This window comes from Montipora foliosa, chromosome 7 (assembly GCF_036669935.1).
Source record: "Montipora foliosa isolate CH-2021 chromosome 7, ASM3666993v2, whole genome shotgun sequence".
Taxonomy (NCBI): Eukaryota; Metazoa; Cnidaria; class Anthozoa; order Scleractinia; family Acroporidae; genus Montipora; species Montipora foliosa.
This window is the reverse complement of record NC_090875.1, coordinates 18,406,401-18,426,600: the sequence shown is the minus strand read 5'-3', so window position 1 is coordinate 18,426,600 and position 20,200 is coordinate 18,406,401. Positions and strand designations below refer to the sequence as shown.

Below are 20,200 nucleotides of genomic sequence, written 5' to 3'. Positions count from 1 at the left end.
GATCCGGCATCCAGTAAGAAGCACTCGATTGTCTTAAATTTGCTCGCTTTTCTCTTGCACTGAATTATATTGCCAAAATCTCCTAGTGTAACTTTTCAGTGACGGCAAACTGAGGGCGCTGTGATAACCTACTCTGTTATTATTATTATTATTTTTTGTTCTTCAGTTATTTTTTGGTGTCTGTGGTTCGCCAGAGTGACGCATTCAAAAGGTATGTATGTAAAAATTTTGATCGCTCTGTCCTTAGTCTCGTATATATTGGCAATAGTCGGAAATTCGTTTTTGCCCCATTTGGTCAAAAATTTTGCAGGCCATTCCTGGCAACGGTTTATCTATTGCGCATGCAGGTGATGTCATAAAACAAACCGTAGCCATGATGATGTTTCAAACTAATTTACCCGCGAATTAAAATTAATACGTATCCAAGAAGTATTTGAGTGCATAAGCTCTATTGTTGGATGTCATGTGAACAAAATGATAAGCATGTTTTTACGGAATAGTAACAGCTACATAGAATTTCTTTTAAATAATCCAAATATGTAGCAGATGAAATGATTGATTTCATTGTTAATTTTTGGGTCATTGCAGTTGTGAACTTTAGGAACAAATTGAAAGCCTTCATTTAAACGGCATTTGAACCTGCGACCTCTGCCATATTACTGCAATGCAAAATGAAGCAGATGAAATGATTGATTTCATTTTTAATTTTTCAGGTCATCATGGACCTAACTCAAATGATATGTATTTTTTCTTTGTCAGATCATTGCAAATGCATGTGAACTTAATTCAGAAACGAATAGAAAACCTGCATTTAAGGACGGTGCCTACTAATTCAAAGGTATAGTTTTGCGCGGTTTTATGAATATGCGGGAAAAGCATATCTCAAGTGTTATTAAAATCTAAAAAAAGAAAATGGAGGGGGGGGGGGGGGGGGGTAACCGCGCACTTTTCAAAGATAATTAATCAACAATATTAGCAAAAAGCTTTAAAATACAAAGCAATGTATGGCGTTCCTTTCCAAATTAAAGATTAATTTTCTTTGAAAAATGCATGGTTACCCTCAAGAGCACGTGCTAAGTTCTGCTTTTTCCGCATAAATTGCAACCGCACAAAAATATCCCTGCATTAGTAAGCACTACCGATAGAAAATCAGAGTATCTGGAGATGCGCAGATCGTATGCGCAATAATAATAGTAGGCACTGTCCTTAAACGACATTTGAACAACCTGCGGTACTCAATGTAATGAAAATATTTAGCAGAAAAATCATTGATTTTAATTTTTAATTTTTAGGTCATTGTAGTTGTGAACTTTAGAAACGAATAGAAAGTCTGCGTCTAAAGGCACACTTTCAACCGACAGGCTTTTTGAACGTTTGTTTTTGTTATGGTAATTCGCATTGCTTATCATAGCGATCTGATTGGATAAATTTCAGCTTTGGCGGGATTTTCATATATGAAAATTGTTCCATGACACACAATGCCGGTGCCGGTGGGACCTCTGAAATTTGAATTGACCAATCAGCATTCAGCGGGCGGGAAAAATTTTACTGTCCTGACGTCACAGCAATTGTGTGCTCTCTGATTAGTTGGATGCAAAATATTGAAAAATTACAGTTGATCTTCGATATCGACATTGAATTCTATCGATCTTCTCTTTCACTAATTTATAATCCATATATTTGCAATAATATGGATTGGACCAATAGAGAGGATCTAAGATTTTAAGGTGGACTGAGATAGTTACGGACTTATTTGGCGGAGGAAGACTTTGCCGATAGGACTCGGCTTCGAAGGAGTTTGTTGAAACCTTCCTCCAGTCCAAAGTACATTCTCCACTGGTGATCATGAGCCTCCTTTGAAAAGTTCTCGAAGTCTGGCTTTCCGGTAGTAGGGGCTTAAGTCCTCGTCCAGGAATAAATCGGTGACCTCCTTGCAGTTTAGCGACGGTTTTGGTTAGGGACGGTGATCGGTGAAAGTTCGGTAATGTTTAAACAAATTACCGCTACAAGAGAATGAATGTCCACACGAAAGGCATTCAGTTTAAATCAGGGAACTTTTCTCTGGAGACCACATCGATAACCCCCCAAAGGATTTAAAAAACAAAAAACTACAACAGATACAATAGTAACAAATTAAAAATTTGAAACCTATTTGGGTTTTAAGCTTTAAGTTTGGCGCCAAAACCGGGTCACCCGCGTTCGGCAACTAGCTGGCTTGTTTTCGCAAGGCAAGATTTTAGCTGTGAAATTATACATTAAATAGCTCGTTCTTCGTCGAACTTGACCCAGCAATCTCTAGTTAAATATTAGCATATTTAAAAGCAATTTTAATGTTGCCTTTAAATTTGTTCAACTTGGGAAAAAAAAAGAAAAAATACCCATGATCGGTTCGTTTCTAGCCTGCAAGCAGGCTCTCTCTCTCCTCGGTGGGAGAGAAGGAGAGCCTGCACGCATCCCTTTGAATGCCGCCTCCTGAAGTCACGCTGAGAGAGCTGTCAAAAATTAGCCAATCAGCGCGCACCCGAAGTAAACATTGAAAAAAAAAAAAACGAAAACAGAAAGCCACGCGTTGTGTATTTCCATTTGCTCGAGGCAGAAACTAAAAAAAACTGTAAAGGAAGGAAGCCTTCGCCAGAAAAGCCTAGCAACTATTGCTGATGCTGTAAAGCGTAGCTGAATATTCAGTACGGTAATTCTTCAAGTCCCTTCCGCGGAAAATGTGTTTCGATCGTCAGGGAAAAATTTAGCACACAAACTTCAAACGACGGGAATCGTAATAGAGAAATTCGTTTTCCCTGACCGCATCTCCACTGTGTGAGACTCGTCGACCGCAACTGCTGCCAAATTTCGGTAAAGCGAAGCGGAGTTATCTTTTTAAATTTATTTTAATGAAATACAGACATTACAACTGCTACATCACACTTTAATTTAATACTAGACAGATATTCTAATACCTAGGCCTGCACCATTTTATTTCAAAGGTTTATCGAGTATTTGTGGTTATAGATATGTATTTTACTAATTCAATAATTTGAAAATTTGGAATATTTTGTTTTCAAGTGTATCGGAGTATTGCTGAGTTAAATACGAGGAGATCGAGCAATCTTTGGTGGAGCCGCCTTTTCTACCAAATACTTGCTAAAATCGTGTAGAGTTCCTCTATCGTTCTCTATCGTTAAATCATCGAAAATCAGCAACAGAGGCAGCCGAAAGGCCCATTTTTGTCCAAATGTGATCAGGGATAATGTTTTGTCGAGGACAGGAAACTACCACGGTGACATGAAGTCGCCCTCGTTGTATTTTGGCCGCTACGAAAAACAGTTGGGAAATAAGACTTTTCCGAATCCTGTGGTAAACAGAGATAGAACTTCCTTCCTTCCAGTAGCATGGCTTCTGATAGGATGCGGAAAAAACATTAAAGATTACGCGGAAATTTTTGGCCATATTATGCGGAAACATGAGTTGATTATGCGGAAATTACAACGGATTATGCGGAAATTTAAACAAGTTATAGAACTAATAATTAGGGCCGTCCAATGTATTTACATGCTTACGATAAATCCGTAGTCGAAATTGCAACCAATACAATCGCATTTATGACTGAATTTTAGCCCTTTGTGATTAAAATACATGGAGGAGTCACCAATTTGCGACCAGCTTTCCCCGTTGAAATAAAGGGGTTAGCAGTTGGGATTTTGCCGCAACTTTTGGTAAAATAAATAAAGCGATAAAAAATTATTTTGTTTCTAGTCATAAATTTTGTTTCAATTTGGAGATAATGGAGCAAAATTGTAATACCTTTGGAGCGCGATCCATTCCCTCGATCATTGACAATTTTCAGCCGTTTTGTTTACACATATGTAGAACGGGCTCATCGGCGAAAAAATGCGCGGAAACTGCTTACGATCTTTCTTACGAACTTTCATCTTGCGAACGAAATGGTGTGTTTTCTTCAATGTTCAGGAAAATAAGCGTTTCAAAACAGTCAATTTCTCCCGCTTTTATGTTTTTGAGGATGTTAAGGAGCTGCTTTATCACTATAATATCAGGTATTTCTTCTTTTTTTTGCGCAAAATATCGGAATTATGCGGAAGATGCGGATTTCAGTGAATTATGCGGATCCGCATCGCCGTATCCTGTCAGATGCCATGCAGTAGAGAAGCCATTGCATCCCGTTGCCCGACCTTTAATTATGTAAAGTTATGGTAAATTGCAACATTCTACAATTTTCTCAGACGCATTTCTGACAACCTCATCTCTGCGAAGCGAAGAGGCTTTCTTGTTGTCGGAGCTTGTCAATGGTGACGTCACGAGGTAATTTAATTTCAGCCAATCAGTATTTTGCGTCCAAAATTTGGACGCAACATTCAAAATACAAAGCAATGCGGGCAGGCCCAAAGCAGGCCCTCGTTCTACCCCCAACCCCAGTCCCTCGGAGGGCCTGCTCGCAGGCTAGTCTTGCAGCTAAACAAACTACGTCTTTTAGTCACACATGAAACGTACCACTTACGGAGGACAGTCAAGGTTTGACTGCCGTGTGTACTGCGGGCGCAACCGCCGTATGCAAGGCTTTAAACGGCATTTGAGCCCATGACCGCTGCGATTCAAATGCAATGCAAATACGTAGCAAATAAAATGATTGATTTGATTTTTAATTTTTAGGTCATTCCAATTGTCAACTTTGGAAACGAATTGAAAGCCTGCATTTAATTAAACGGCATTTGCATACTAATGCAATGAAAATACGTAGTAGTTGAAATGATTGATTTTATTTTTCATTTTCAGGTCAACATGGGCCTAACGCTAATGGTATGTATATTTTTTTAATTTTCAGATCATTGCAAATGTGAACTTTAGGAACGAATAGAAAGCCTGCGTTTAAACGGCATTTGAACCCACGACCTCTGCGATACTGTAAATGCTTTGTTTAAAAAAATGCAAACGCTTTGCTTATAGTGGAGGTGTACGTAGCTATCAAGCTAGTTTACAGGCACCCAATGCAGTTTTTAATAATCTGAAAGAAACAATTCAAACTTAAAGTGCCCCTGTGACCAAAAAAATCAATTCATATTTTTCTTTGGATTTCAAAACTATCTTAACAAAACACTAAGTGACCCACGTTTTAAGCCTTGATTTCAAAAAGATGCCTCTTTATTTTAACTGTAATTTTCCTATTTAATGGTCCGCCATTACTAACATTATGTTCTTGAGAGAGCTGGATCGAGGAGAAAATGACATCAAAGGCTCACTAGTTTAAGAATGCAATACATGTGTACGCCGCAGAATTAATATGCAGCACGGGGGTTTTGGGCTTTCAGACTTTTAAACTCACGCTTTGCATATATAATAAGCTGCGTTCACACACTGAAATTTTAAACTACTGAGCCTCTGACGTCACTTTTCCCTGGATCCAACCGTCTGAAGTCCAATCGGTCAGTTTTGAACGTGAGTAATGGCGGACCGTGAAATCCAAAACTTACCCTCAAAGTAAACGGCCTTTAGATAAAAATCAAAGCTCAAAATTTTGCCAGTCAGGTGTTAAGAAAACATACTTTCAAAATCTGAAGGAAAAAAGGAAGAGGTTTTTTTTATCACAGGCGCACTTTAACAGAAACATTATTAAGAACCCCAACTGGCAGAAAGCAACCAGTTGGCTATTTACAAAGCGCGGTAGAGTTGAATCCAGGACAACCAGAAATAAATCCATACCAGAGGTCAGAACGGGATTTGAACCCTGGCAGGGGCGGGGGGGGGAAGGAAACCGCTTGCAAACCCAGCGCCCCTAATCACGGGACCACGCCGCCTCCGTACGCAGCAGTTGAAATGATTAACTGCACTTTTCATTTTCAGGTAATGGGGGATCTAATGCTCATGGTATGTATCTTTTTTAAATTTTCGTATCAGTGCAGTTGCGAACTTTAGAAACGAATGGGTGGTTTGCATTTGACGTCATTTCCGCCATGTTGGTGGAAGAAAACAAAAGATTTCATATCAGCTCCTTTTGTTCGTCCACTTGCAATTGTACATTACAGTATTATCTGTCTTTAGCCATTGGTGGCAAACCATCTACAGAAAGCCTGAATTTAAACGGTATTTGAACCCATGACCTCTGCAATATCAATGCCATGGAACTTTGACTGTGAGGTCTGTCCCCAGGGTGGGGATTTTAATCGTACGACATATCCCCAGGCTGGGGAATTTGACATGGCCACCATCTTGGATAATGAAGAGGGATTGGAAACCAAGTAGTGAGGAAAAAGCCCTGCGAACGAGGTTGCTTGGAGAAAAACTCCGCCATCTTGGAAAATACCCAGAAGACGTTAAAATGAACTTCCCGCGCTCGTGAGAGATGGTGGAACAAAAGGCCAGTGGCACATACATTCCACTTTTATTGCGTGTGCAGCAAGGTCTAAAGGGTATTATTTTGGCAACTTTTACTCTCCACCAGGGTGGGGGCTTTTGATACTTTTGGCCAATTATGTTGCCGCGGAGGTGGGGAATTTGACTTTAGTATCACTTTCAACAACCTGGTTTCCAGGGCTTTTCACCGCCGAGATCTCGATGGTGAAAAGCCCTGGGAACGAGGTTGCACTTTCAAAACTACCATAATTTAACATCCTTCTTTCCGAAGCTCAATTAAATGCACGTTTTTCATATATCGTTTCTATATATCTTTGAAGTCATTTTGTGTAAAGTACGATGTATTTCACAAACAGAATCGCATCCATTCGCATGTTAACCTTTTCATTACGATGATCGAAACATTCATTCTCCTAACTAGTACCATAAATTTCTTTGTTGGATAGTCATGAGAATTTAGTGTTATATCAAGATCACACTTCTCATTAAGTCGATATTATTCTTCATTCTCAATAGCTGTTTGACTGACATTTCATTGAAATTGTGAGAATTTACACATTAATCACTGCTGGGAGTCATAGGATTAATAAATAAGACAACCTAACTACGAGAAAATACGCCAACAGACGTCAGCAAAAGTTTCTCTGTATGAACCATAATTTTCTTTGCCCTATCCAGGACAACCAGAAATGGAAAATAGCAAGAGCGTCAGATCGACAACCAGTCCCTCAATTCATCCAGCCCCAAAATGTGTTGGCCAAAATGTATTTTTTCCAATTAGCGGATTGCCTGTCATAGACCGCAAGGTTTTGGGTCACGTGATTTGGACTCAGTCTGTTCTCTCAGAGATTCAGTGCGAGGATCAATGCCTGCGATTTCCTGATTGTTCGGGTTACAATTATCAGTACTCAGGGAGGACGGGACAGAAGGCCTGCGAGCTGATGAGCGAGATTGGAGTGAATCTAACGTTCTCTAAAGGATATGTCTTTCGAGGTTTTGAGCGGAAAAAATTTCAACGTGTAAGTAAACGCCATTAGTTTTGCTTATCTGTTTCGGTGCCCATCCAGCGCGCAATAAAGACTTCTGCGAGTCAAAAGTTGGCCAAATGTTATAAACCTTATTAAAAAATGGCGGACCTGCGAAACGGCCTGGGTTGCAATACATGGAAGCGAGGTTTGGTAGCCCAAAAAAAATAGTATGGGGCCTTCAAGTAGTGAATCGAATGAAGCAGTAATAGGCCGAATGCACAAATGGCGGCCAAAAAAATATTCTTTTGTTTATGTGCTAATTAGACTCACTAACCTCGTTTGCATGTACAAAAAACAAAAGAAATGTTGCTTGAGAGCGAGGCTAGTGAGTCTAATTAGCACATAAACAAAAGAATATTTTTTTGGCCGCCATTTATGCATTCGATCTATTCTTCGCGAAAATGATATCCCCGGGTCCTCGTTAGCTGGGCGAAATCCCTCTTCGTTGAAGAAAAATAACAAATACGCTTTTTAATTCTATATGCAGACGCTCACAACGAGAAACGTAAGACTTCCATACTTGGTCTATGTCCCAGACTACTTTTAGACGAGTTCTTTTAAGAAGTTGCAGACTTCACGAGTTAGCATACTCAATCGCAAGAGTAATAATTACGCAAGGCTCGTGATTGGCTGGAAAGCAAATGGAGAGCTTTAGATTCTAGGACGAGAGCGACTACGAGTACGGGATTTTCTTATAGGACAACAGTGAGCGCGCGCAAACCAGCGTCATTTTGGCGGGAAAAATGTGATACCGTCGTCATTTTAGTGCGAGGTTTTGCAAAAATGTCGCCGTGTCAAAACAAGTCACCAACACGGTCGTAGCTAGTTTTGGCATTTTTCGATCAGGGAAAGGCTCAGTTACCAGCAATAAGAATATCTGAGGAACCTATGCTGCTAAAAAAGAGTAAGATTACTCGTTCTTGTCCTCGTCCTAAAATCTAAAGGTCCCTACTACCTCGAAGGGCACGGGATCCTGGTGCAAAGGTGGACTGGAGCCAGTAACATAATATGGAGTTTAAGCGAAGACAACGGCTACGTCAACGACATCACCACAAAGGAAGAATATGATTGGTTAAAATTCTCGTGCTGCACGTGCAGCACGAATTTCCGTTTTGACGACAACGTGGGCATATATATCAATGATCCATTCATTTTCACCGTTCGTACCCATCTAGTTACAGGATAGTTCGCGCGTATTGTACAAAGTGACCAAGTCGGAATAATTGCGAAATACTTGCGATAGACCTAAGTAATATTTTTGAAATCCTAGGGGAACGGGAGAGGAAGTACAAGGGTAAAGGAGAAGGGGAAACGGGGGCAATTAGGAGGGTAGGGTGAGAGAATGGGGGGCAAAAAAGGGGAAGAGGAGAAAAGACGAAGGTGGAATTAAGCACTCTGGACTTACTAAAAGTTGAAGTATAACGTTTAATTAGGCGGATGTTTTACCCGGCCCCTTCTTGTCCTGTGTTTATCTCATTGCAGACTCTGTTGGGATCTCAGCAATGTGATGACTAAACACGAAGAGACTGATCAGTTATCAAAACAGGAAGTTACAAGGTAGCCACTAGAAGCAACTAGACGGTCGATGGAAAAAAATAACACGAAGAGAAGCCACAATGAAGGAATAATACAAGTAGAAATCTAGACAATTTTTAAGCAATCTCCATTAGCAGTTAACAGTGGTGAAGGTTTCAAGGACACTGTTCAGGGGCCCCTTTCTCGAACGTCCCGATAACTTTTCGGGCCCGAAAAGCCACGTGTGAAACTGCCAACCGCTTGTTTTGGAAAGCCGATCTTTTAACATGTTTTTAAGATAAGTGAAGTTTGACCACTTAAATCCTCTCCGTTCTTGAGATACAAAGGGAATTGTGACACCCGAAAATGGGCGGTAAAGTTTCGGGACGTTCGAGAAACGGGCCCCTGGGCAGCAAGCAAGGCATCAAGTTGAGACTGGCTCTCATCTGCGACTTAATGGGACTGTGTCACGATTTAAGTCAATTAAGCGACTGGAAACTGGCAACCAAATCAAGCGAAACGTAAAAATAACTACTTAGAACATTGAAGAAAGGTTGCAATAAAACAGCAAAGACAAAAGGAGACAGGGATGGGCAAAATTGAAGAAGATTAAAGTGGATTGTAATTGGGGTGTTTGAAAACTGTTCAGCCCAACAGTTATTCAAAGTTGATCTCTGTTGTTTGTAACTTCAATTATGTATGCTTCACTGATATTTTGTTGTCACGAAGCTTTGGTTTGTGTTGTTTAAAAGTAATTTCAGAGTTTACGAGTTGTATAGCGAGAATTAAGGGGTGAGTAAATGATAAAATGATAAAACAGCACAAAGTCAACTACACTGCCGTGACACAGCCTCTTTAAACTTGCGCATGTTGTGTTTATGCTACAGTTGAGAAATGTGCTGCGAGCCCACAATTACAGCTCTCAGATAGTACGCCCACCATGATTGGCTAATTGAGCTCAGTGTACGGCCCGCTAAATTTGAAGTTTTGACGCAACATTGCCTAGTACGGTTTCCACGTTGTTAATGTGAAATAAACGTGTGAAGCCAATGAGATGTATTCGTTGTCAGATTTTCACGCATGTCAATCATTTGTGGCAGTTGAACGTTGCTCTTGATTTCATCTAATTTGCTTTCCCGTGAGCCTGATTACCTCGGAGGTACAATAAATATCTTACTAACCTGGTTTCTCGGTCCTTACTGAAAGGTACAGATCCTCGTTTTTCCCGTTCATTTATAAATCATTCGGGGGAAAGACCCGGTCCGTAACTTACAGTACGGATCTTGAATTCGGTTAGTTAGAGGTATACTTACACGTGCAGAATAAGAAATTTGCACAGCCAAATATTCTCACCTTTATTTTAAGTTTTCTTTACATTGACTGATTTATAACCACACTTACCAAAAATACTAATTTGATGATTTACAATCAGCGAGGTTATTTTATTTAGAAAATGTTACCGGACAAGATAAGTGGGGATAGACACTGGTTGCCAATTTCCAAGTTGTGTACGAAAATGCAACGATAATTACACATATCGCGAACTATAGTGCAAATGACCCGATTATTTTACATCTACTTCATGTGATTTAATTGCTTTCATTGTTCTTATATGTTTTACCCACTGGTCTCAGACGACCATAGCGTCGCGACTTTAGTTAAAGATTAAACTGGGTTTTAAAAGTAGAGTTCGTTCACAGAGCTCAAAACTGTGGACTTTCTCTTTTAATTTAAATAACATGGGGTAAATCCGTTTTTTCTCACTTAGCGCGAAAACGAAGATAAGATTTCAAAGATTGAATCAGATCACTAGAGACAACAGATAACACAAATTCGTAATTGATTAATTGATGGAAATTAACGGTTTTCGAAGAGCTGCTTACCCCTAAATTAAATTCTCTCAGAACATACGGCAGTTTTTATCTCCGGAAAACTGTCCCTTGTCTTCTATGCTGTCAATTTTTCTATCCAATTCAGAGGTTCCCTTTGCGATGGTGAACTTGTCTCATAATTGTGGGGCAAGTTATGTCGTGTAACTGTAATGAGATGTCCTACCTAATTTTGAGTTTTCAGAACAGGTACCACTCGATACGGAGGCTCTTGAATCCGTTCCTACGATGCAATGACAAAATTACTGATTTGTTTGCCTAAAGATGACTGATCTACTGATTGATTTGCTCTTATCACTGCTATGGTGCACTGCATCAATGCCTTATCCAACCACGTGACTGGCTCGACATCGAAAAGTCCTCCCTCAAAGAATCCAAGATGGCCGCCATGATGTGCACGTGTGATCACAAATATCGCTGATTCATTGCATTCTAAGCGATAAATTAAAAGAGACAAAAATTAAACATATAAAAAGGAGAAGGTTTCAGGGGATTGGACAAACCCTCTTCCTGTAGATTACATTCGCTCTTTTTTCTCCAGAAATACAGCTACCTAAATGGAACCCGAATCAGCAATTGATAAATGTCACCAAGTCAAGACGCCAACCGTACCTATTTGTGACCATAGACCTTATTCATAAATGGAGGCCAATTTACAATTCTTTTGTCGAAGTGCAAATTAGCCTACCAAGCCTCGATACCATACAGTGAATTGAAAAGAATTCCTGCTCTAAAATGAGGCTTGGTAGGCTAATTTGCACGTGAACAAAAGAATTATAAATGTAACCGCCATTTATGAATAAGGTCTACTTGTGACCATAGAGTGAGCATTAGAGTTGGGTGTTAGGGGCTATAAGCCTGGTCATTAGTAGTTTTTGTATTTTGCTCGAATCGGAATTTCAACGTTAGCTTGTTGCCGTGCTAGTTAAGGTATATAATGAAGTCATTTTCAAATATTATTAACTTAAAGTTTAGAGTCACACTAACGGATGTCAGATATTGATCGAATTATACAGCTTTCTCCTGCTGTTTTCCAAAACCAGATTCGAGATGAATGTAAGTGTTGCTTTCCGTCGAGTTTTCCTTTTCACGGTAGCTCGCTTTTGTAATGTTCTTTTGTTCTACGTTTCCATTCTAGTTTGAACTGCTTTTCGCTTTACACTACTCGCTTTCTTTTGTTTCGCCTATTCGATCTCAACAACTGTCATCGTGACACTCGGAAATGCCGGAGTCATTGATCCTTTTGTGAAAGATATAGTAGGGATTTTTGAGGTTGATAGTTAACGTTTGCTTATGGCGAAATGTTGAGTAATGTTATGGAGACACTGTGACATCCATCGCCTCATTTTTGGACACAAGTAAAGTTGAAAGTTTGGGACAATTTGTGACGAAAAGATGCGCATCTCCTTTTGTAGACATACCGTATTTAGACCTGTCTTGGACCTTCAATTTCAAGCCAGCGAACAAACTCATCCTTTTTGAGATGATATGCGTACGTATGATATGCGTACGTTTGAGACAACTCTCTCCGAAAAGTCAGAAAAATGGGTCTTTCGAGAATGAGCTGTGTTCACACTGTCATTTGGATCGTGCAGTCCGGTTAACTTTCAAATTTTGTAAAAACGTATTTAGTCCGATATTTGTCGTGTGAGCACTTTAGCACGCGCGTGTTCTCGCGATAAACGAGTTTTCGTTTGCGTGTGCTTGACACTGCCTCGCTTATCGCTTGGGGCAAAAGAGTGGAACCAGGTCCGTTTAAAAATACTTACTGACATGGTTATGGGGGGTGACAAACAACTCCTCAGGGACCAAAGGGTCGTCTAAGGCATTCATCAGAAGGACAGGAATTTTTATCTGAAAGAAAATTCAGACATGGGATTAACAACGTCAATGATCATCTTTGATCTCGATAAAATGGAATTTTATCCTCACCCTTCCTCGTAATCGTCACTCCAAACGTGCCGCACGTGCGTTCTTTTTTGCACGTGCAGCACGCATTTTTGATTCCATCTCTCTGTTCCCCTCGACAAAATACGAAAACTTTGCGCTGAACGCTTGCACATGACACACAATTTTCCATTTTAGGCTTCTTCTTTAAAGCGAAAACGCTTCACTTTCAAGGGCAACGGTAAGATTTGTAAAGTAACGTGCCAATACTGTTCAAACAATATTTTATAGTCTCTCGTTCTTTGAGTTTTGATCCCAGCAGACAGTGACTGATTTGAGAGAGTCTTTTAAACTTTGTATAGCGTTTCATCTCCGGCTTCTTATCACTTTTGAGTGGAGTTTGTGGGAGATATTAAAAGAAACGTTTAAAGACATTTAACGACATTTAAAGAAAAATATATATTGTCATATTTGGAGCGGTAGTCAAGTATGGCGCGCCATATGTAGCAAAATTACGTTTCGATAAATACAACGAAATAAATCGAAAAGTAACGAAATAAATCGCAACGTAACGTCATAGGTTGAAAAGTCATGTAATGTGAAACCCATGACTGATGTAATAAGACTCTGAAAAATGTTAGTTGCCATGGCGTCAGTATGTAACATGAGCGTTTGGTTAGTTCCCATTGCTTCAGCAGGTAACATGAGCGTTTTACAAAGCCACGAAGTCACGAACGTCTTTAAGTAGCGCGTGTTCGATACGTTCTGTTTCTTTTTCGCTTAAAGCTTGTTTTCTTCGCGTTATTTCTATTCGTAATTTTTAGGTAAGTGTTTGTGCTCTAATTTGATGTTTTTCACTTCTTTAATTTGACATTTTTTTGCTCGGGTTTGCATAATTTCTAAATCGAAGACTGGCCAGGCATGTGACGCCATATTTGTTCGCGTGACAAGGATGCATATGGCACCGTAATTTGTAAGCTAGTCAGCTCATTGCTTATTTTAACTGAGATGAAACATTCTTTTTATCTGTCCGTTTTCTCCGTGGCACAAAGTCATGACAGGATTCGCTCCTGAGCTATTTCTTGAAGCTGTTGATGACGAATTCATATGCAGTATCTGGTTGAGTATAAATAATTAATTACATTACTTAACTACATATGTAAGCGGTAATTGTCGTATTCGCCTCCTGTATTTTCCAGCCTTAAATTTTAAAGCTATGGCTGAATTGTCAAGTTCCTTCTTTTGTCTTAAAATTCATCCTAAAAATTGAAATACTCGAACGCAGCTGGATACCGCTAGCGTTACTTCTGACCTGTTGTGTGGGATTCATTGATATAAGTCAGTGTCATATATGACATGCATGTACACTCTTGGCGAGAGAAATAATTTTCAAGTGCGAGCCTTTAAATCGTTGTTTTTTGTTTCATGCTTTTTTTTTTAATTTCAGTGTGTTTTCCTTTTTATTTTATATATTCAAATTCTGTTTTCAGTTTTGCTGTATTCAACCACCCAGTCACTTGCCAAGATGGTCATTCATTCTGTAAAGAGTGCATTACAAAATGGCAATTGAACAACACCCGTTGCCCTGTAGACAGGAGCAATCTGCGTGGGCTGCTGGTGAGAAATCTAGCCGTGGAAGGTGCCATTGCTAAGAGAAGAGTGAAGTGCACATCAACAATAGCTCGACCTGGAGGATGTCACTGGACTGGACCACTATCTTCTCTTGAAAGTCACCTTCCTTGCTGTGACATGAAGGTTGTGGAATGCAAGTTTAAGGGCAGGGGCTGCATTCTTCGTGCATATCAACATGAACTTGCCCAGCATCTGCTCACCTGCCCACATCGTACAGTGAAATGCTCCTATTGTACCTTTGAGATTCCTCATAGTGAGTTGTCAGCCCACAATGAGCTGTGTGTTGCCAAATTGGTGACTTGCCCAAATAATTGTGGGGTACAAGTTGAAAGGTATATGATTGTTTGGTACCTTTTCAACGTTTAATAAATGCGTGGGTCCACATTACTGTTTGAAAGTTGTTTGACAATTGCTTAAAGCTGTATTTTATTATTAATTTAATGGACAATTAGAAAAGAAGGTGGTATATCAAGATCATTGGCCCTTCTTCGTATGGTCCATCTGGAAACACCCAAAATGCTTGCAACATTGTTCCAAGAAAAATGACATGAACGCAAAAGCATTATCTGTTCACTGGATATTTCATAAGCTGGACGGCCAATGGCACCAGTATGCTGGATAGGAGCCCTATAGCAGTTAGGAGTGAAAACTGGCAATCTCTCGAACAAATCTTTGATCAACTCTAGTTCTCTGGCAAGATTTCTAATGTCATTAACTTCATTTTGTGAAAATTGAGGAGACCCTTCAATAAAAGTAAGGACCTGGTGCATGTGGCGAATCGAACCACCCAATCTGAGACGCAAAAATTCTGCAGTCTCCCTGTCCAAAGGAGTACCGTTACACCTATCTATTTCTTGCAACAGTTGCAAAATAGATGACACGAACTGCTGCAATTGCCTGTTGGCGTCTTGCCTGATCACGAGAAAAAAACATTTTCCGTTAAAAGCTAAATAATTATTTCAGCTTAAAATATAATGCACATTATAACCAATTAAATTATTTTTTGCATCACGACATTTAAATGACAGACTAACATGAAAGAGAGAAGGGAGAATAGGTAAAAAATTGAACGACCATAAAACCACGAAGAAAGAAAACCACTCAAACCTTTCCACATAACTCGCAGTAAACAACAGAAAAAGGAGAATCTTTGGCGGCGTCATTGCATGCATGTAAAAGCCAAGTTGTACCATTTGAAGATGCACGAAATGCGTTTAACGGCGTAGACCTGTCGAAGCGGCAAAAAAAACTTTGGAATAATAGGGAGCAAGTGAAAGAAAACAGTCGAATAAAGTGACTATTAAGGCTGAAATTTGCGAAGTTGAAAGAATTCTTTTAACTTAACCACGACAACCAAGCCAAAATGTCCGCTTCTTTGGAGGAGAGTAAATTGAGGAATAGCACGTGATATACGTCATATAAGACGAATATGACGACACTCCATTCCGTAGCATGGTGACTATCACGTTACATGCTATAGCCATGGCAACCGGCTTTCGAAAGAATCACATTTCGTTTCGAAAGTATCTCATTACCTTTCGAAACCCATTTCGACATAGGTAAGTGTTTGTGAACCTCTTGTCTAACATTCTTCATTTCGTTCCCTGCAAGGAACGTTGAGAATAAAATTCCAACAAACACAAACATGAAAATCATGGTTTCTTATTGAATGAAAATTAAAAATGACAATACAAATCTTTAATTTTTATTTGCAAAGGAAGAAAGAAGAATTGAATAGCAGCCAATCACTTTTCAATTTTCCTCTGTCGATGATCAAATAAAAATGAAAAATTGACAAACCCTTCCGCACCATGGGACGGACAAGTCGAGACCGCAACTGTCACGGCTGGGGTTGGGAGAAGTCACGCAACCCTTGGAGGGGAGGGGAGGGGAGGGGAGTTGAGTTATGGCGGCTACAAGGCTCTACTAGGGGTCATATTTTTATTTCCTCGCCACAAATGTGAAAGCTATGTGGTTCCCTGCATGTTCAGACGTTTTCAACGACTTGGACCTCCACTAGACTGCCTTTTTAAAGGCCAAAAATTCACATGCGCCAGGTACGTGATATTTGCATTTGCTCGAAGTAGTATTTGTATGAATCGAAATACATCAAATAAAGCAACTTTTCCAGAATGAGACGACAACAAAAAGTTTGAAATCGCAGGAAAATTAACGCTATCGAGGCGAAATTATGGTTTGCAATCAAGTTTGCCCCTTGAAAAAGCTTATAAAACACAACGATACAGGTAAATCAGCACTCTTTCTTTCCAAACTCGTGGGTTTTTATTTTTCATTTGTTTTCAATAATACATTTTCACATGTATAAAGCTGTTCAAAGCAATGAATTTAAACACATCATGGATCACACTCTCACAAGCTAAGCTGGTAAAATTATAATTGTGTCATATACATTTTCCTTTCGTCTTATAGGAATAACGTGAGCAGTACTCAATAATAAGGGATGTGATTTCACGGAGGATAAAGTGAAACATGAGGATAAAGTCAAACAACCGGCTGAAATTTGCAGCTATGAGCAATACTCATAAGTGAGGTCTCGGAATAACTGAATTGCATTTTGGAACAATGTTGGATTTCCATTTACTACATTTTGAAACACAGTGAGAAAATCAGGAAAATGTGAATGGAAGTGTTTCCTTCTTGCTGAACTTTGGCATCCATCACAAGACAATGGGTCTATACCAAATTCTGGCCAGGTTGTCAATTGCCCCCCACTTCCTTCAAATAACTGAACAGCCACCGCTGTTGTTGGAACAACATCTGGTGTCACCTTAACTGTCTTGTCCATAGCTGCTTGCATATTGTTTGGATGTACTCTCTGTTCTATTATAATGCTGAGAAAATATGAACATACCGGTAGCTAGTGATTTAAGAACATGCTTATAGAGTGATTTTACTTGACCCTTGAAACAGAGAATTTAAAAATTAGACAAGAGGTACTTACCTTGAAGTGTAATTGTAATTCTCTGAAGATGCATGTAGCATTATGGGATAAATTTGCATTCCTTTGTAATGCTTATGTCAGCAGCCACACTTCAAAGCATGTTATTATTATGCAAATGAGTTGAGTATAAATGGCTCATTCAAGGCAAGTCAACCATTCTTCCGTGTGCCAAGTGTATGGCGCCAGTCCAACAATAAATGGGTGGGTAAAAAGTCTCACAGACGGGGTGGGCAGATTTATCCCATACTGCTACATGCATTAAATTTCAGCCGGTTGTTTGACTTCATCCCCTCATGTTTCACTTTATCCTCCGTGAAATCACATCCCTTATTATTGAGTACTGCTTCAGGTTTTTACTATAGGATGAAAGGAAAATGTATATGACACAATTATAATTTTACAAGCTTAGCTTGTGAGGGTGTGATCCATGGTGTGTTTAAATTCAGTGCTTTGTAGTCACTCCTGCAATTCTCTCAATCCCGGCTCCGTGAATATCGAGATTCGACAACAGTTTCACGTACACAGGTTCTACTGGTTTCTCTGCCTTTATTCCGATCTCACAAGTTGTTGTTGTAGTTGTAGATTCGATATGTTGACGAGTCCGGGTAGAAGTCAATCAAAAACGACATAGTCCATATTTTTCGTTCGATGCAAAGAATATTCAAACATTTTCAAAACTAAACATGTCCGACTCTTCGAGCACATGGCATATGACCCAGAGGTATCATGGGAGATGACGTGTACTCGAGTTCCGGTTCAGAAAGCAGTTCCGGTGACAACACTTTGAACGGCTTTATACATGTGAAAATGTAATCTTGCAAACAAATGAAAAACTAGATGCTTCTATGAAGCATACACTGGCTTGCCTGTGGTACGTGCTACAGAAAATCAGAAGGCACTGAATTGTGTGGTATTGAAATACAGCATTCCAGTCTCTGAAGAATAACAAATAAAAGAGAAGCGAGAAACATTGGCTTCTGGGCTGACATGTTGATAATTTTCAAGTTCCCTCACAACTTCTTTTCACCACAAGTGTGCCCTATGAGCATCCGAAAACTTTGTAATACTAAACTTCACTGAAGTCAAGCCCTGTTTCGCGGGGTTAGTGTTGGGATGGGAGACCAAAGCAATAAACCCCTCATAAAAAACAGAAACATCTGACCGAAAATACTATTAACGCTAACAAATGCGAACTCAGCAAGGTACAGATTCTGGTAGCTTGCTTTATGCAAAACAAATATTGATGAAAAAGCAAATAAATATTGATACACAGTTTTCAGAAAGAGCAGAAGGAAGTTTCCCGGACGGTCGATCGAGAATAAAATATTTACGACATGAAAACAACATTAATTTTGAACCGTGAATATGGAATATAAAAAGTTACGATCAGCGACAAACATTTTGGGAGATTTTTGCTACGTTCAAGTAAATTGCAAAATCGAAAGTGACATGGCCGGAATTCAGCGAGCGCCGTGATTAAGTTACCGCGGCATGTTTACTCGCCAAACACTGAAGCATCTGTGTCAAATGATGGCAAGATACCGGGTTTTTGTAAGTTTCTTTTTCTGTCAAGTGTTATAAAGTTTGACAATGAAATGAGCGAAGTCAAAACAAAGATCACAATCGCCCAACTCTTGTTTATGCAAAGTCAAAATTTACTCTCCAAGACGCGTACGACGTTATTTATCACCAGGTAATTCCATCATTTTGGAAATAGCAGCTACTTTATTATTCATCTGCGTCACAAGTTTTCACTGATTTTGGGCCTCATTTTGTTGAAACTCAAGCACGCTTCCAACAGGCCTGTGAACCCTTCCTGCTTACAGAGCAATACTAAAAAACTTCTCCCATATCACATTTGAACCTTAAGCTCGAAAATTCAATACACAACATGATATCATAATTCACAAAGGCAGAAAATACCACAGAATCCTTTTCCAGCGAAAATTTTATTGAAACAAACAACATATTTGCTCTTAGAGGTGAAAACCTCTTCCTATTTCATTGCGTGCGTGAAGACAAGAAACTCAATTGTGTCAAATTACCATGTACTTCAGGTAAATACTGCCCCCTTTGATTTCGTCTCGACGGGCGATAGATTGTTGTCGAAGTCCAGTACTCGTCGCTTTTGAGATTCATGCCTAGTTTATCCAACTGACTTTCCATTATTGAGCTCCATAAGGGTATATTTTGTTTAAGGATCCAATAAAACGCCATTTGCGTTGCATGACTTTCGACGCCATTGCAGGCTAAGTTGATGATTCTACTGTGTCCACCAGAGAAATCTACGCAGTTCCACTACCCTCTCGATCCTAAGAAAATACGCGCAGAAGTCTCTATACACAAAGACACCACTTACCAGGGAAGTGACAGGCAAGACTTTTACCGACACGGAAAAAAAACAAAAACAAAAACAAAAAAAAAAAAAAGGAAAAGAAAACAAACAAACTAAACGCAGACCTCGACTGGGCTTGCCCATAGGCAACCCAGTAAAAACCCACGAAATGAAACCGAGATTCCGACTGGGTTTGGCAACCCAGTAAAAATGCTAACAACAGCACTAGTGAGGATAATTGCAAACGATACAAGTAATTGCACATGAAATAGCGTTACAGCTCCAAATACAAAGGGATTCAGTAACAGCAGAAAACAAAAAGCCATGATAATACAAATAGACAGAAAATTCACCTTTTTCAGAAATTTAACTAAATGCATCCGGCTAGGCGTACATCTCTGCGACTCGATACCGCTTGCACTAACTTTAAGATCAGGAACTTTCTTCTTCAGGAAACTTTCACAGTTCTGTGCTTCTCTCCTTTGGCATTTGGTTGCAGTGCAGTTCATATCATGATTTTCACGTATTTGTTCATTTAGTACACATTTGTTCTCAACATATAAACTTTCTTTCAGTTTGCGGAACAACCCCG

The 20,200-nt window shown here is 39.5% G+C and overlaps 2 protein-coding genes and 1 long non-coding RNA gene across 4 annotated transcripts in view; 2 read left to right on the top strand and 1 right to left on the bottom strand.

The window, feature by feature from the left end:
* Positions 1-11,193, top strand: part of LOC138011014 (uncharacterized) — an 11,757-nt gene extending 564 nt beyond the window's left edge. Inside the window, exons 1-6 of one of the 2 annotated variants that reach the window (XM_068858032.1) lie at positions 2,033-2,850; positions 4,236-4,314; positions 4,786-4,809; positions 5,851-5,874; positions 7,039-7,379; positions 8,871-11,193. In XM_068858032.1, coding sequence (XP_068714133.1) covers positions 4,299-4,314; positions 4,786-4,809; positions 5,851-5,874; positions 7,039-7,379; positions 8,871-8,903 — 438 coding nt within the window. In that variant the 5' untranslated portion in view covers positions 2,033-2,850; positions 4,236-4,298 and the 3' untranslated portion in view covers positions 8,904-11,193. Of the gene's footprint in view, positions 1-166; positions 212-2,032; positions 2,851-4,235; positions 4,315-4,785; positions 4,810-5,850; positions 5,875-7,038; positions 7,380-8,870 lie in introns of those variants that run through there. The other variant, XM_068858031.1, reaches the window with a different exon arrangement.
* LOC138011015 (uncharacterized) overlaps positions 1-20,200 on the bottom strand; it is a 61,353-nt gene that overhangs the window by 30,160 nt on the left and 10,993 nt on the right. The window contains exon 2 of the long non-coding RNA XR_011124625.1: positions 12,562-12,646. This is a non-coding gene — a long non-coding RNA (uncharacterized lncRNA). The remainder of the gene's footprint in view (positions 1-12,561; positions 12,647-20,200) is intronic.
* On the top strand, positions 13,409-15,227 carry LOC138010947 (RING finger protein 151-like). Its single transcript, XM_068857956.1, has 3 exons — positions 13,409-13,503; positions 13,732-13,798; positions 14,170-15,227. Exons 2-3 carry the CDS (start codon positions 13,734-13,736, stop codon positions 14,675-14,677), a joined length of 573 nt encoding a protein of 190 aa, XP_068714057.1. The 5' UTR covers positions 13,409-13,503; positions 13,732-13,733; the 3' UTR covers positions 14,678-15,227.